The sequence below is a fragment of the Podarcis muralis genome, chromosome 16, assembly GCF_964188315.1.
Source record: "Podarcis muralis chromosome 16, rPodMur119.hap1.1, whole genome shotgun sequence".
In the NCBI taxonomy this organism is placed as follows: domain Eukaryota; kingdom Metazoa; phylum Chordata; class Lepidosauria; order Squamata; family Lacertidae; genus Podarcis; species Podarcis muralis.
The window spans coordinates 8922467-8938242 of record NC_135670.1 but is presented as its reverse complement, the minus strand read 5'-3'; the positions used below and the strand labels follow the sequence as shown (position 1 = coordinate 8938242).

General features: G+C 47.5%; 1 protein-coding gene across 1 annotated transcript in view; it reads left to right on the top strand.

The window, feature by feature from the left end:
- KCNN3 (potassium calcium-activated channel subfamily N member 3) overlaps nucleotides 1-15776 on the top strand; it is a 105249-nt gene that overhangs the window by 75133 nt on the left and 14340 nt on the right. The window contains exons 5-7 of the mRNA XM_028710133.2: nucleotides 2601-2711; nucleotides 12462-12589; nucleotides 13519-13588. Of these exons, the coding sequence (XP_028565966.2) occupies nucleotides 2601-2711; nucleotides 12462-12589; nucleotides 13519-13588 (309 nt within the window). The remainder of the gene's footprint in view (nucleotides 1-2600; nucleotides 2712-12461; nucleotides 12590-13518; nucleotides 13589-15776) is intronic.

Below are 15776 nucleotides of genomic sequence, written 5' to 3'. Positions count from 1 at the left end.
CTTTGCTGCTCCCTCCCCTCTGGCCAATGGGCCAAGGGGGGAGGGGAGGGGTGGGGGAGGGGAGGGGGAGCCTTTGAGGGGCTGAGGGCTCCATTCTCTTCTGGTCCACCTTCTGAGGGCCGCTGGATAATAGGCAAAAGGAGGCAGAGCAAATACAGGTTTTGACCTTTAAAGCCCTTCACGGCCTAGGACCCTCGTACCTACGGGACCGCCTCTCCCGGTATGCCCCACGGAGGACCTTAAGGTCCACAAATGACAACACTTTGGAGGTCCCAGGCCCTTAGGAAGTTAGATTAGCTTCAACCAGAGCCAGGGCCTTCTCAACACTGGCTCCGGCTTGGTGGAACGCTCTGTCTCATGAGACCAGGGCCCTGCAGGATCTGATTTCTTTCCGCAGGGCCTGTAAGACAGAGTTGTTCCGCCTGGCCTTTGGCTTGGAGCCAATTTGATTCCCTCTCCCTCTTTCTTTTTCCTTTTTCCTTTCTCCTCCTGTGATGAGGCTGCATTTTAATATTTTAATGTTGTATTTTAATCTTGTTTTTAAGTTGTATTCATTCAACTTGTTTTTAGTATTGCTTGTTAGCCGCCCTGAGCCTGGAGGGCAAGGTATAAATAAAAATTATTATTATTATTATTATTATACACGTTTTACCTTTGCACGACAGGCTAGTTCCAGCATTCACTCACACATTCTCCTCTATTCTCGCCAAGGGAAGCCAGGTCCACAAACAGAGCTCAAGGGCATATTCCAGCCAGGCAGAAACACTTAAGGAGGATGAGAAAAGCAGGGCTGGTCTGGGGAGAGACCGGAGGGCCAGATGGAGAGGCCTGGAGGCCACGTTCGGCCCCCAGGTGTGTAGTTCCTCCACCACCCGTAAGGTGGCTGTGATAAGGTCGTGGCAGCAAAGGGTGTGGGAACCTGTGGCCCTCCAAATGTTGTTGGACCACAACTCCCATCATCACTGACCATTGGCACTACTGGCTGGGGGCTGATGGGAGTTGGAGTCCCAAGCACTTCTGGATTGCCCTTGATCAGGGAGGGCTGCCATAGGTTGTAAGCCTGCAGTCTAGCCCGACTGTGTTGGTTTACAGTTCCTAGGTGCTTATTGTTGCTTGTAAGAATACCAATAAAAGGCATTTATCCTTAATGTTCTCATTAATAAGCAAATTCATTTTAAAAAAAAACCCAGTTCTTTTAAGGCAATTTCTTGCTTAACGGGGCTTGTGGATGAACAGCAGGCACCGCTGTCCACTTTTGGAGCAAGCAGGTGCTGTTTCAGCACCATGGACAGCGGCTCAGATGCAGATCTTTAGGGCAGAGGCTGTTGTATATCCTTGTCTTTTTCTCCTTGCTTATGTGGCTTTGGGGAGTTTTGGAGTTGAGGTCCCAGGACAACTGTGAATGGCATATTTCGTCTGACACTCCCCCCCCCGCCATCATTCACCTGCCAAATGGTGGGGCTGGAGGGAACCAGGACATTGCAGCTGCCTTGGACTCTGATGACGATAATAATAATACAGCGGACGCTCGGGTTGCGATTCGGCGCTTCTGCGCATGCACAAAGTGCAATTTAGCGCTTCTGCGCCTGCGCAACTGCCAAAACCCGGAAGTAACCCGTTCCAGTACTTCCGGGTTTCGGCGGTCCGCAACCCGAAAAAACGCAACCTGAAGTGGCTGTAATCCGAGGTATGACTGTATTGATGACAACAATAGCAGCAGCAGCAGCAACAACAACAACTACTGTACCCTGCCCATCTGACTGGGTTGCCCCACCCACTCTGGGCAGCTTCCAACAGAATAGAAGAGAACACACAATACATCAAAAACTTTCCAATATAGGACTGCCGTCAGATTTCTATGGAAGGTTGTATTATAGTTTCTGCCTTTGATATCTGACAGGAGGGCATTTCACAGGGCAGGTGCCCTGTGCTGTCTATTATTATGCTTTGTATTATGTTTTTATTATTATGGTTCGTAAAATGTGTTCTTAATGTTGTACACTGCCCTGGGATCTTTTGATAAAGGGGAATATATCAATCAAATCAATCAATCAATCAATCAATCAATCAGGGCTGAATAATCTATTATGTCTGTGATGGGTGGGGACAGAGAGGTGAGAGTGGGCAGAGATAGGTTTGTTTCTACACACCCGTTCCCCTATCTATCCTCCCCTCAAGACAAGCCAGAGGCAGTATCAGAGTTCAAGGACACGTCCAAGCAAGAAAAAACATCCCACGAGGGTGCAGAGCAAGGCCAGCAGGAGTGTGTGGCCTTGGGGATAGAGGTGGGGTTGAGGAAGGGGCTGTGACCTAGGCTAGATTGGCCTAGGTCACCTTGGTCCCCCAGGCCTGAGGATCCTCACTATACAGAATGGTTGGGGGTATCAGCCTGAAACAAAACCGTGGGCTAGAAAACAAAAATACTAATGGTAGTAGCCATTAGGATTTCTGTCCTTGGGGAAATTCAAAACAGCAGCCACGGGGATTTCAAACAGGCTGCGGCAGCAGTGCAAACAGGAAGCTGAGTTAATATTTGGGTTGGATTTCTGGCTAACTCTCAGTGTTGTGTTTTGTTTTTGGTTCTCTCTTTCGCCTGCCAGGGGGCTGGCTGCACTGCCCTGGTAGTGGCTGTCGTGGCACGGAAGCTGGAGCTCACCAAAGCCGAGAAGCACGTCCACAACTTCATGATGGACACACAGCTCACCAAGCGGGTAAGCAGCCTGCGAGCGGGTGGGGAGAGACCCTCCCGTGAGACGGAGCATAAGGAAAGCTGGTATTCAGGGGTAGACTGCCTCTGATGCTGGAGGTTCATAAGAAATCACGGCTAAGAGCTGCCGATAGACATATCCTCCACAAAGTTGTCCAGCCTGGGACTCGAGTTCCTGATATTACAGCAATGCTAATTGGCAACGGAACGGGTCCAATGTAGACATTAAAATATTCTGATTTCGTTCATCCTTATGCTTGGATTTGGCGGAAAAGGCTGCCTCAGAACCTTCTTTTTTTAGGCTGTTGCTTTTGCCTAGCAACTTCCTCGCACTTCCCCTCTGGTCCTCCGGGGCCACCTCTCCTCCCCCCTCCCCCTTCCGCCAGATTCATTATCTAAATTGCTTTCTCTCCGGCCTCTCTGGATAATTTCCCTCGCTTGCTTATGGAAGGCTTTTTTTAGATGAGGCGGAGAACAGGAGCTCTTGGTCCCCAGGGGCAGGTTTTGCAAGATCCCTGAGCTGCCCGAGATTGGAGCCGGGAGAAATGTCAGAGGTGTTCTCTTTGAAGGGGAGTGAGAAAAAGAGGAGAACGGCCTGAAAGGCTTGTTCGGAGCAGGCAGGGGCTGTGTGCATGTCCATCAGGGGAGCACTAGAGCAAATTAATGATTCGAGAAGCTGTTTCTTCAGAGGCTCCATATCATGACAAGTTCCCCAACACTTCCAAGCCTGCGTGAAGATCTCCCAGGTCTCGTGCATGTCAGACAACTGGAGGGGGAGAGAGATTTATCTGACAAGGCAGCATCAAGGTGTTAATAAGTTTTCTGTGTGCCAATTGTATTTTATTTATGTATTTGTTTCTTCTGGGTTTTGTTTTTTAAAGTACTCTTAATCGGAATCAGATCCCAGAGCAGGATACGTTTTTCAAAGCATTCAACATTTTTGGGGTGAAAGGGTGTCATCAAGCGACTCATTTCCCTTGGGGGGGTAATCCTTCGGGGGCTCCATGATGATTGTAAAGGTAAAGGGACCCCTCACCATTAGGTCCAGTTGTGGCTGACTCTGGGGTTGCGGCGCTCATCTCGCTTTATTGGCCGAGGGAGCCAATAAAGCCACTTTTGGCGAACCAGAGCAGCGCACGGAAACGCCGTTTACCTCCCCGCCGGAGCGGTACCTATTTATCTATTTGCACTTTGACGTGCTTTCGAACTGCTAGGTTGGCAGGAGCTGGGATACAGTAACGGGAGCTCACCCCATCGCGGGGATTTGAACCACCGACCTTCTGATCAGCAAGTCCTAGGCTCTATGGTTTAACCCACAGGGCCACCAGCATCCCTTATGATGATTGTGGGTAGGGCTAAAGTCAGAGGCGGACAAGATGAAACCCAAACCTGGACAGGGCCACCCCCCTTTCTCTCTTCCCTACATCCTTCCCACCTTTTTCCCCACCAGGTGGGATGCTTGGGGAGAAAGAACTGGCTGTTTTCAGAAGGGACCTGAACTGATTGCTTGCAGAAAGCTTTTAAGAGGGGGCCAGTGGCCCCCTCAGGCAGCCAGAAGTGGAGAACCTTACAAAACACACACACACACACACACACACACACACACACCTACAAGCAAGAATTGCAAGTCACTATAGAAATAAATTATGGGGAAACTGTTTGTCCCATCAAGAAAATGATTAACTTTCACGAAAGCAAATTCAAGTAGGTTTTGAGGGTTTTGAAATGACAGAAATCCTGTCATTTTTATGCTAAATAATATTTTCTTGCAGAATGTTACGACCTGGTGTCCCCCCCCCCCCCTTGAGCGGCTTTGTTAATAATTGTCAAATGATTTATTTGTTTTATTTAAAAGAGGGTTATGCCAGCCACAATAAGGAAATAAACCCCTCCAAAAGAATCTCCCCAGAAGATCCAAGCAAACTGACAGATCTGTAAAGGGGCAGACAGCCTTTCAGGTAATAAGGAAAGCAAACCTCTCCCTTAAACTAAACCCAGTACCAAATCTACAGAAGATCATCTCAGGAGAGTTCTTAGCAAGAGGAAGCCTATTCTCATTTTTACACTCACTGAGATGCAACGTGCAATCAGCCAGCCTCTTCCTTCTCCAGCTCCATCCAGGCACGGACATACGTTTCACAGGTGATGAGCAAAGCACAGCTCCCAATCCATCATTTTTATGTTACACATGCATGGTGGGTTTGCTGCCCTCCCAGGTTGCTAATTCCAAGAATCCATTTTCTTCGAGAGTTTTTCCGAAGGAGCAGCCCTTGTGCGTAGCAAGAATGATTCGTGGGCGGAACCGGCCTTCCCCGCCTCGAAGCTGCTTCTTTTTAGCTCCTTGAAAAGAAAAAGAAAAAAGACGAAGTGTGAAGGGGGAGTCGAGAGAGCAAGGCTTGCTTTTTCACATCTCCCTAGACATGGGGGTGGCAAGAGAGCCTTGCCCTCTGAAAGACCGGGTACATAGCTTGGGGATACTTCTGATTCCTTTGCTGTCATTTGAGGTTCAGGTGGCCTCAGTGGCACAGAGTGCCTTCCATCAGCTTCAGAGGTAGAGAATCTTTGTCTTGCATGCAGAGGGTCCCAGCTTCAATCTCTGGCATCTCCAGGTAAGATCGGGAGAGACCCCCAACCCTGGAGAGCTGCTGCTAGCCTGTGTAGGCCACAAGTGGGGAACCTTTGCCCCCCCCAGATGTTTCTGAAGTATAACTCCCATCACTCCTAGCGAACATGGCCAAAGACCAGGCATGATCATGATGATATGATTTATTACTTATACCCAGTACTTTTCCCCCACCTAAAAAAATGTTTAGGGGTATGCTCATTTTCCTACTCATATTGAAATACTGCCCCTCAATGAGGCAAAACTTATATTTACAAAATGTTTAGGGGTATGTGTACCCCCAGAAAAAAACCACATTGCTTATACCTACGCATCTGGCAAGGAAATCAGCCCTGAGTGCTCACTGGAAGGACAGATCCTGAAGCTGAGGCTCCAATACTTTGGCCACCTCATGAGAAGAGAAGACTCCCTGGAAAAGACCCTGATGTTGGGAAAGATGGAGGGCACAAGGAGAAGGGGACGGCAGAGGACGAGATGGATGGACAGTGTTCTCGAAGCTACCAGCATGAGTTTGACCAAACTGCGGGAGGCAGTGGAAGACAGGAGTGCCTGGCGTGCTCTGCTCCATGGGGTCACGAAGAGTCGGACATGACTAAACAACAACAAACAACCCATCTGGCTGGGTTGCCCCAGCTGCTCTGGGTGGCTTCCAACAGAATATAGAAAACATACTGAAACGCCAAACATTAAAAACTTCCCAAGAGAGGGCTGCCTTCATATGTCTCCAGAAAGCTGTGTAATAATTGACTGAGTCAGAACACCGGCTCAATACTGTCTACGCTGACTGGCAGCTGTCTTCCCAGGTTCCAGGCAAGATTCTCTTTCTTTGGGGCAGGAAACTGCATTGCTTCTGCTGCGAGCTGCCTGCCTGCCCAATCTCCCTTCCGCCAGTTGCCAGCCCCACCCCCACCCCCACCCCCTTTGCAAATGTCTCCATAGCCCTGTAAATTAAAAAGGTATTAGCTGCTCGGTGTGGCATCTCCAGGGCTGGGGAATCAAAGTGGAAATTGAGTTGTTATTGGCATTAGCTTAACCACACATTGCAGATAATTTAATTGGATCCAGAAAGAAGCTCCTTTCCTCCAGAGGGAGGGACTCTGCCGCTTAGCGGGCAGGTCACATGCTTTGCATGTAGAAGGTCACAGCTTGAGTCCTCAGTGTCCTCTGTTAGAACAGGGGCAGGGGCCCAGTGGCACTCTGGATGCTGTCGCTGCCCCCATCAGACCTTGCCAGCGAGGCCCAGGGTTCAGGGACAGGCAGGAGCCATCATCCAGCAGCAGCAGCTGGAGCATGGGTAGGCAAACTAAGGCCCGGGGGCCGGATCCGGCCCAATCGCCTTCTAAATCCGGCCCGCAGACGGTCCGGGAATCAGCATGTCTTTACATGAGTAGAATGTGTCCTTTTATTTAAAATGCATCTCCGGGTTATTTGTGGGGCCTGCCTGGTGTCTTTACATGAGTAGAATGTGTCCTTTTATTTTAAATGCATCTGTGGGTTATTTATTTTAGTGTATTTTTGGTTTCTGTGGAAGCTGCCCAGAGTGGCTGGGGAAACCCAGCCAGATGGGCGGGGTACAAATAATAAATTATTATTATTATTATTATTATTATTATTATTATTATTATTATTATTATTTGTGGGGCATAGGAATTCGTTCATATTTTTTTCAAAATATAGTCCGGCCCCCCACAAGGTCTGAGGGACAGTGGACCGGCCCCCTGCTGAAAAAATTTGCTGACCCCTGATCTCGAGGGTCAAGGATTCCGTGAGTTAGAAGAGGTGATCAGATCTTATTTTTGCTTAACTACAACTCCCATCAGCCCCAGAGAGCATAACCAATGGCTGGGAGTGATGGCAGTTGTAGTTCACCAACTCCTGGAGGGCCAACCGTTCCCCAAACCTGCTCTAGGGTAGTGGTTTGGGGACCCCTGGGTTCTTGTCCACACTCGGCCATGAAGGTGACCTTGGGCCAGTCTCTGACTGAGCTTAGCCCACCTCCCAGGGGTGTTGTGCAGCTTAAAACAGGGAGAAGGACAAGCATGCAACTGCCTTGAGCTCCTTGGGGGAAAGCTGGGATATAAATATGAATGAATTAATCATTAATAGGATAATAATAATAATAATAAGCAGAGACATCACCTTGCCAACAAAGGTCCGTATAGTTAAAGCTATGGTTTTCCCAGTAGTGATGTATGGAAGTGAGAGCTGGACCCTAAAGAAGGCTGATCGCCAAAGAATTGATGCTTTTGAATTCTGGTGCTGGAGGAGACTCTTGAGAGTCCCATGGACTGCAAGAAGATCAAACCTCTCCATTCTGAAGGAAATCAGCCCTGAGTGCTCACTGGAAGGACAGATCCTGAAGCTGAGGCTCCAATACTTTGGCCACCTCATGAGAAGAGAAGACTCCCTGGAGAAGACCCTGATGCTGGGAAAGATGGAGGGCACAAGGAGAAGGGGGCGACAGAGGACGAGATAGTTGGACAGTGTTCTCGAAGCTACCAGCATGAGTTTGACCAAACTGCAGGAGGCAGTGGAAGACAGGAGTGCCTGGCGTGCTCTGGTCCAGGGGGTCACGAAGAGTTGGACACGACTAAATGACTAAACAACATGATAATAATTATAATTAATACTACTAATAGACGGGGGTAGGCTGCATGTAACTGCCACCCAACCCCAGCCAACACGATCTGCTTAGGCCGGTGGCTCAGCTACAACCAGATTGGGGATTGGGGTAACTTGACTACAGGAATCTGTGGTCCCGGTGGTAACTCGAAGGTCGGAATACTGCAATGTGCTTTAAAAATGACTCAGAAGCCTCAGTTAGGACCGAATGCGGCTGCCCGACTTGTTGACAGCTTTGAGGCAAACGAGATCGCATGACACCAATTCTGTTAACAGCTACATTGGCTCCCCGTGCAATTCAGAGTGCTGGTTTTGACCTAGAAAGCTCTTTACAGCTCAGGACCCCAAAACCTCCTGGAATGCCTCTCCTGATTTCAACAAACCCAGGCCGTTAGAGTTTCTTTGAGATCCTTCTCTGGGCTGAGGGAATGGGTGACGAGGGTGTTGTTGTTGTTAATTTATTTTTAAAATGCTTTTTATTGAATTTTTCCACAAACAAAATAAAACAATCTTTACAGTCATTCTTAGTATCATCTTATTTACACTGCGTAGAATCACACCTCGACTTCCTTCCTTCCCAGTTGCAGTTTTCTTACTATACATCTTCTCTTACAGTTTCTTCTTCATTTCTATACATGTCACAAGAATTATATTAACCCTGCTGTAGTTTTTAAACTCCTGCAGTTAATTCCTATATATGTTACAAATTTACCCCCAAAACTTTGCCCCTTTTTGGTGTCGGATTTTGTACATCATTTTCGCTAATTCTGTGTATTCAGAAAATTTAGCCTTCCATTCCATAACCGTTGGGATCTCCGGCGACTTCCATTTTTGAGCTACAAGGATCCTAGCTGCTACCATGGCGTATTGGAATAATTTATGATCCTCCTTTTTTACTTCCTTCCCTATTATTCCTAGTAAGAAAGCCTCCGTTTTTGGGGGGAATGTGTACCTAAAAAGTTTCTTGAGTTCATTATATATTAGATCCCAGAATTTTTTCATCTTTCCACATTCCCACCACATATGGTAGAGATCCCCATCCTTAAGCTTACATTTCCAACATATTATTATTATTATTTAACCTGCCTTCACCCAAAGGTCCCAGGGCAGGTTACAGTATTAAAAACACAATTATTATACAGTATTAAAAATACAATTAGAGTTAAACTGGATGCAAAATTTCGCACAGCAACTCATTAGCAGAGTGTATCTGAAGAAGTGTGCATGCACACGAAAGCTCATACCAAGAACTAACTTAGTTGGTCTTAAAGTGCTACTGGAAGGAATTTTTTTTTTTTTTTTTTGTCATTAGCAGAGGGTTGGGGAATCTCTGGCTCCCTGCCTTCGCTTGTGCTGGAGTATTTTTTGGCCCAGACCATTAGTCCATCTAATGCAGCTCCTTCTGTGTATCTTGGGCCGGCTGCTTTTCAGATCCCAGGATGCCACGCTTTGGCCTGGGGCGTCCCCAGAAACGCAGCACACAAGAGTGCCATTCAACACGTGCAGAGTGCAGTTCCTTCTGTACTAAGAATTGTCACCCATCCGGGATTAAAAGGGAGGCGGAGAGGCCTTTGTGGAGAGAGGGGTGGCATGGAGTCTGGATCCCAGGGCTGGCCCGCCTTTTACAAATTAAACCCATGAAAATGGCATATGCAATGAAAGGGACCAAATATATAACTAATGGGCTATACAGCCAACCTTGTGCCTTCGTTGACATCTTTCTGGAGCCAGGGAAAGACTGAGCTCAACACAGAAACCTTTCCATAGACAGTGAGCATGTTGTTTTACTATTTTGCTGCCAAAGGTTTCTGTAGTTGTTATAAGGGTTGTTTTATTCTGCCTTTTTTGTGGCGTATTGTATTTACGTTTATGGATTACCGGTAAGTGTGTTGTAAGCTGGTCAGGGATCTTTGGGTCACAAGTGACTTAAGAAGTCTCAATAATAATAATACCCCCCCCCCCCTCTTTACTGGGTTGTTATTTTAACTTCATAATAACACCTTGAAAATCAAATAAATAATAATATTATATATACTGTAATTTTAAAAAATAAATAGTTAGTATTTACAGGCATAGTGGACCCGTTGGAATAGATGCACCCAAGTTAGTTGTATTCATTAATTTTAGGGTGTCTACTCTTGAGTAGGAATAACATCGCTTACAACCCAATGATTGTTTCTTCCTGTAAGTATTAACCCTTTGCTTGCTCGTGTTTTTTTTTAAATGTATTTTTTAAAAATAAAAAATAAAATGTTTTAGCTTTGTTCGTTCGTAAGCTGCTGAGAAACATTTGGGCCACAAGTGCAATAATAATAATAATAATAATAAGAAGAAGAAGAAGAAGAAGAAGAAGAAGAAGAAGAAGAAGTAGTAGTAGTGATTGGGGATGTTGGAAGTTATAATTCAACTTCATTTGGAGGTCTAGCCTTGCAGAGCCTCACAAAAGCCAGTCGCACTTGGTACCATCTTCCCCAACCTTTTCTGCTCCCAACACAGTTGTACATCAAGGATCAGTTGGCCTGGAGCCAAGGCTGTAGCGATGTTTTAATCCTATGCGTATAGAAGGAGCTGTGGTCCCGTCTGCTGGCCGTTTCCATTGCGGGGCTTCTGTAGCTGTGAACTTCTACCTCAGACCCATGGGAAGAGAAAACGTTCCTCTGAGCATGTGCAGAATGCCGTCCCTTCACACCATACAGTGGTACCTCAGGTTACATACACTTCAGGTTACAGACGCTTCAGGTTACAGACTCCGCTAACCCAGAAATAGTACCTCAGGTTAAGAACTTTGCTTCAGGATGAGAACAGAAATCATGCTCCGACGGCGCGGCGGCAGCGGGAGGCCCCATTAGCTAAAGTGGTGCTTCAGGTTAAGAACAGTTTCAGGTTAAGAACAGACCTCCTGAACGAATTAAGTACTTAACCTGAGGTACCACTGTATATTGGTGCTATGATACTCTTTAAACTGCCATGGCTTCCCCCAAAGGATTCTGGGAACTGTAGCTTGTTAAGAGCGCTGAGAGCTGTTAGGAGAGCCCCATGCCGCCATTCCCCTCACAGACCTGATTTCAGGGAATTTTAGTTCCTGAAGGGAATTGGGTTCCCCAAAGGACCCTCATCACCCTTTACAGTTCCAATAATTCTTTGGGGGAAGCCGCGATGGTTAAAAATGGTATCATAGCTCTTTGAATGCCAGGTGTGAATGTGTTCTGGGTTAACCACAGGCAGCCTCCGCACCTCTTAACACTGATTTGCGGTTGTGAAATTTTACGGAGGTAGCCACTAGCTCAGGGAAGGGCCGTCCTGACAAATGGCGTGTCAGGCTCATCGGTGGCTCTGAGCTGTGGTTTTCAAAATGGAACCTCTTTGGGCAGGGGCAGTCTACCTTTGCCAGGGACTGTTCTATTTTTGTGTGTGTGTGTGTGTGTGTGTGTGTGTGTGTGTGAGAGAGAGAGAGAGAGAGAGAGAGAGAGAGAGAGTGTAAGAGGGCCTACTCATCCCTCATTGGACTGTTTTGGGGTCGTCATCCCCACTTTTAGGATATATATTTTTTGCACATAAAGATCTGATGTTCTTATACAAATGTTGAACTTTATCCAAAACTGCTGATCCCTCCTCCTTGGGCCTGGAAGGACCAAAATGTCAGCTGCAAAAGAATTGGCACGTTTTACCTGAAGATGGAAAATACTTGAAAAGCAATTGTAACGAACAGATTACGCTAGTAGGATTGCAAGATGTTCTGTAAGGAGGACTATGTGAAATATTGCAAGAAAGACTATGAAGAGAATTTTTGTTAATGGTAAAGGTAAAGGTAAAGGGACCTCTGACCATTAGGTCCAGTCATGGCTGACTCTGGGGTTGCGGCGCTTTATTGGCCGAGGGAACCGGCGTACAGCTTCCGGGTCATGTGGCCAGCGTAACTAAGCCGCTTCTGGCGAACCAGAGCAGCGCACGGAAACGCCGTTTACCTTCCCACCGGAGCAGTACCTATTTATCTACTTGCACTTTGACGTGCTTTCGAACTGCTAGGTTGGCAGGAGCAGGGACCGAGCAACAGGAGCTCACCCTGTTGTGGGGATTCAAACCGCCGACCTTCTGATCGGCAAGTCCTAGGCTCTATGGTTTAACCCACAGTGCCACCCGCGTCCCGTTTTTGTTAATGATAATTAAGAGTAATAGAGAAATTAAGAAATACAGAATAAGTGATAAAGAATGGGAAATCATCAGAGGTTGTTGACGGAAGTCTAAAACATTGTAAAAGATAAGAAGTTATGTTAAATGGTTGTTGAAAATGATATGTAAAAAACCCAATAAAAATGTATTTTTTTAAAAAAGGAAAATAAAGGGCTTGGTGAGATCCCTCTGCTCTGTGAGCCTGCCTAATCCTTCATGGAGCATAAGATGTTGGCTATGTGCTGTTTTGGGGGAGGAAGAGAGGGAAGGAAAAGGTGCACTTCACCTGGGCAGGTAAGCTAACCCCGGGGCCCGGCTTTCTCTTCTCTCCCCTTGCAGATCAAAAACGCGGCTGCCAACGTCTTGCGGGAGACCTGGCTCATCTACAAACACACCAAACTGCTGAAGAAAATCGACCACGCCAAAGTCCGGAAACACCAGAGAAAATTCCTCCAAGCCATTCATCAGTAAGCTGGGCTCTTTTCTCCTCTGTTCTGCCTCGCTGGCATCTCCTAACTATAAGGGATAGCAGGTTGCAGAGCCTGCAGAGAGCTGCTCCTGGGACGTCAGGAGTCGCTGTAGCCATTTGGAGCAAGGCTTTTCTGCGCTAGGTGCAGCAAAGGGCTGCTTCCGTCCTAAGGCAGCTGAGGAAGGGCTTTGGGTCCGTGGAACAGCAGCCGCCTTGCATGCAGAATGCTGTGAGTTGAGTCCACAGCATCCCCAGGTTGCTGTTTTGGGAAAGGAAAGTAAAAAAAAAAAGTCAGTTAACAAGTGACAGGGAAAACAAGATTTACCAACTATCGAAAAATGGCAGATGAAGATGATGGACTATATGGAACTTGCCGAACTCCGAGATCAGAGAGAAGAGATGGTGGAAGGAGATTGGAAGAAGTTTAAGGAATATTTGAAAAAATATGTTAATATTTAAATCTTAGAATAGCTTTGGAAGTGGATATAGGCGGTAGGGTTAGAAGTAGAAGATAGTGTATTTTATAAGTGATAAAATGTGAAGTTTTTATGGTTAAAGTAAGTATGGGGGGGAATATGGTTAGAAATTATGATATATGTAAACTGCTAAAGATGAAGTAAACTGAAAATCAGATAGGTGGGATAAAATAAACCGTCCCGGGTGCAAATTTAGCCAGCAGAAGATTAATCCAGGATGGCGTACAGGTGAATGGGAAGGGGCTTATCTACGGGTCTTCCTCCAGTAGCGCCGCCGGCAGTGTTTGACCTCCAGGCGAAGGCTCGGCTTGCCAAGGTTCTAGTCCTCATTGGGAACCCAGCAAGGCAACAGGTGGAATCAGAGCTCTGGGCTTCGGATTGGGTGGGGCAGACGGGACACACCTTTTGATGCCCGCAAGCTGATTGGTTGCTCTTTCGCCCCCTTTTCCAGGTTAAGGGGTGTGAAGATGGAACAGAGGAAGCTGAGTGACCAAGCCAACACCCTGGTCGATCTTTCTAAGGTAACCGTCTCTCTCTCTTTCTCTCTCTCCCGGGATTTGAGACAGGAGTGGGGGAACCTTTTCCCAAAACCCGAGAGCCGCATTTCCTCCTGGGCAACTTTCCAGGTGCCATGTGCCTGGGGTGGGCGGGGCCAGAGGCAAAAGTGGGTGGAGCAACTAAGGCAGATTTTACCTTTCTACAGAAGGCTAGTTTCTGCACATGCACTCGTCCGAAGAGGCATTATCTAGTGCTCAGGAATGGCAGAAACATTAAAGGAGGCAGGTGCAGGGAATGGTGTGGCCTGGGGAACAGAAGTGCTTTGGGGAGAGTCCTAGGGGCCAGACAGAGGCTCAGAGGGCCAGATTTATTATTATTTTTATTATTATTATTATTATTATTATTATTATTATTATTATCATCATCATCATCATTATTATTATTATATTAAAGCAAAGGGTAAAGGGACCCCTGACCATTAGGTCCAGTTGTGGCCGACTCTGGGGTTGCGGCGCTCATCTCACTTTAGTGGCCGAGGGAGCCGGCATACAGCTTCTGGGTCATGTTGCCTGCATGACTAAGCCGCTTCTGGTGAACCAGAGCAGTGCATGGAAACGCCGTTTACCTTCCCGCCGGAGTGGTACCTATTTATCTACTTGCACTTTGACGTGCTTTCGAACTGCTAGGTTGGCAGGAGCAGGGACCGAGCAACGGGAGCTCAACCAGTTGAGGGGATTCGAACCACCGACCTTCTGATCGGCAAGTCCTAGGCTCTGTGGTTTAACCCACAGCACCTTCTAAACCAGGCTATTCACACAAAAAAAAATTAGAACAGTTAAAGACCCATTGAACTTGGCCTGGTTGCAGATTGCCAACCAATGCAAATTCCTCCTGCACCTCAGGTGTCCATACGCTAGCAGGAGTTTGCCCCCACAAGCCACTGTGTTCTGCAACAGCAGCCTCCAGACCAACCCCCAAGGGCAGCCCCACAGAGAGCTCATTGCAGTAACCAGGTTACCAGTGCATGGACCCCTGCGGTCCAGGCCGGAGGTCCCCCTATGCCTGATTTAGGAGATGGGGGATAGGATGAGGCGATTTGAGTCCTACAGTATGTATCTGTGGACTGGCTTGGACTATACCATGCCCGACGTCAGGATGGTACCAGAATTGCATTGTGGCTACAGTGGTACCTCGGGTTAAGAACTTAATTCATTCCGGAGGTCCGTTCTTAACCTGAAACTGTTCTTAACCTGAAGCACCACTTTAGCTAATGGGGCCTCCCGCTGCCACAGTGCCACAGTGCCGAGCGAGTTCTGTTCTCATCCTGAAGCAAAGTTCTTAACCCAAGGTACTATTTCTGGGTTAGCGGAGTCTGTAACCTGAAGCGTCTGTAACCCGAGGTACCACTGTACTTGGGTTTGATCTGAAGATGCTCACCAAGGAAACCCCAAAAGGGAGATGAGGGTACCCCACACTGCAGCCGTGATCTTTCTTCCGAGCCAGCTCCAGTCCTGGACAAGGCTACCTCCTCCCCCTTGCCCGAAATCCATTCCCTCCATCCTCTCTCGACTGCATGGGGATTCTGAGTCAGGGAGTGGTGGCAGAGGTGGGAGGCAGCGATCTGGCACCTTCCATGCGGGGCTTCCCCGAACGTTTGGTTGCCAGGCAACCCTGTGGAAGGAAGTGATAACACACTCTCTTCTCGGCTCAGACCTGCGACGGGTGGCGGTGCGTAGAGCAGGGAAAGAAATATATTTACCTAATGGAGCTCACTCCTTCCTTGCTTGCTTGTTGCTTGCTTAAACGGCCTCGGTCCAGTATATCTGAAGGAGCGTCTCCACCCCCATCGTTCTACCTGGACACTGAGGTCCAGCTCCGAGGGCCTTCTGGCGGTTCCCTCCCTGCGAGAAGCCAAGTTACAGGGAACCAGGCAGAGGGCCTTCTCGGTAGTGGCGTCCTCCCTGTGGAACGCCCTCCCACCAGATGTCAAAAGAGAAAAGCAACTACCTGACATTTAGAAGACATCTGAAGGCAGCCCTGTTCAGGGAAGCTTTTAACGTTTGATGTATTACAGTATTTTAATATTTTTTTGGAAGCCGCCCAGAGTGGCTGGGGAAGCCCAGCCAGATGGGCGGGTATAAATAATAAATTATTATTATTATTATTGTTGTTGTTGTTGTTGTTGTTGTTGTTGTTGTTGTTGTTGTTATT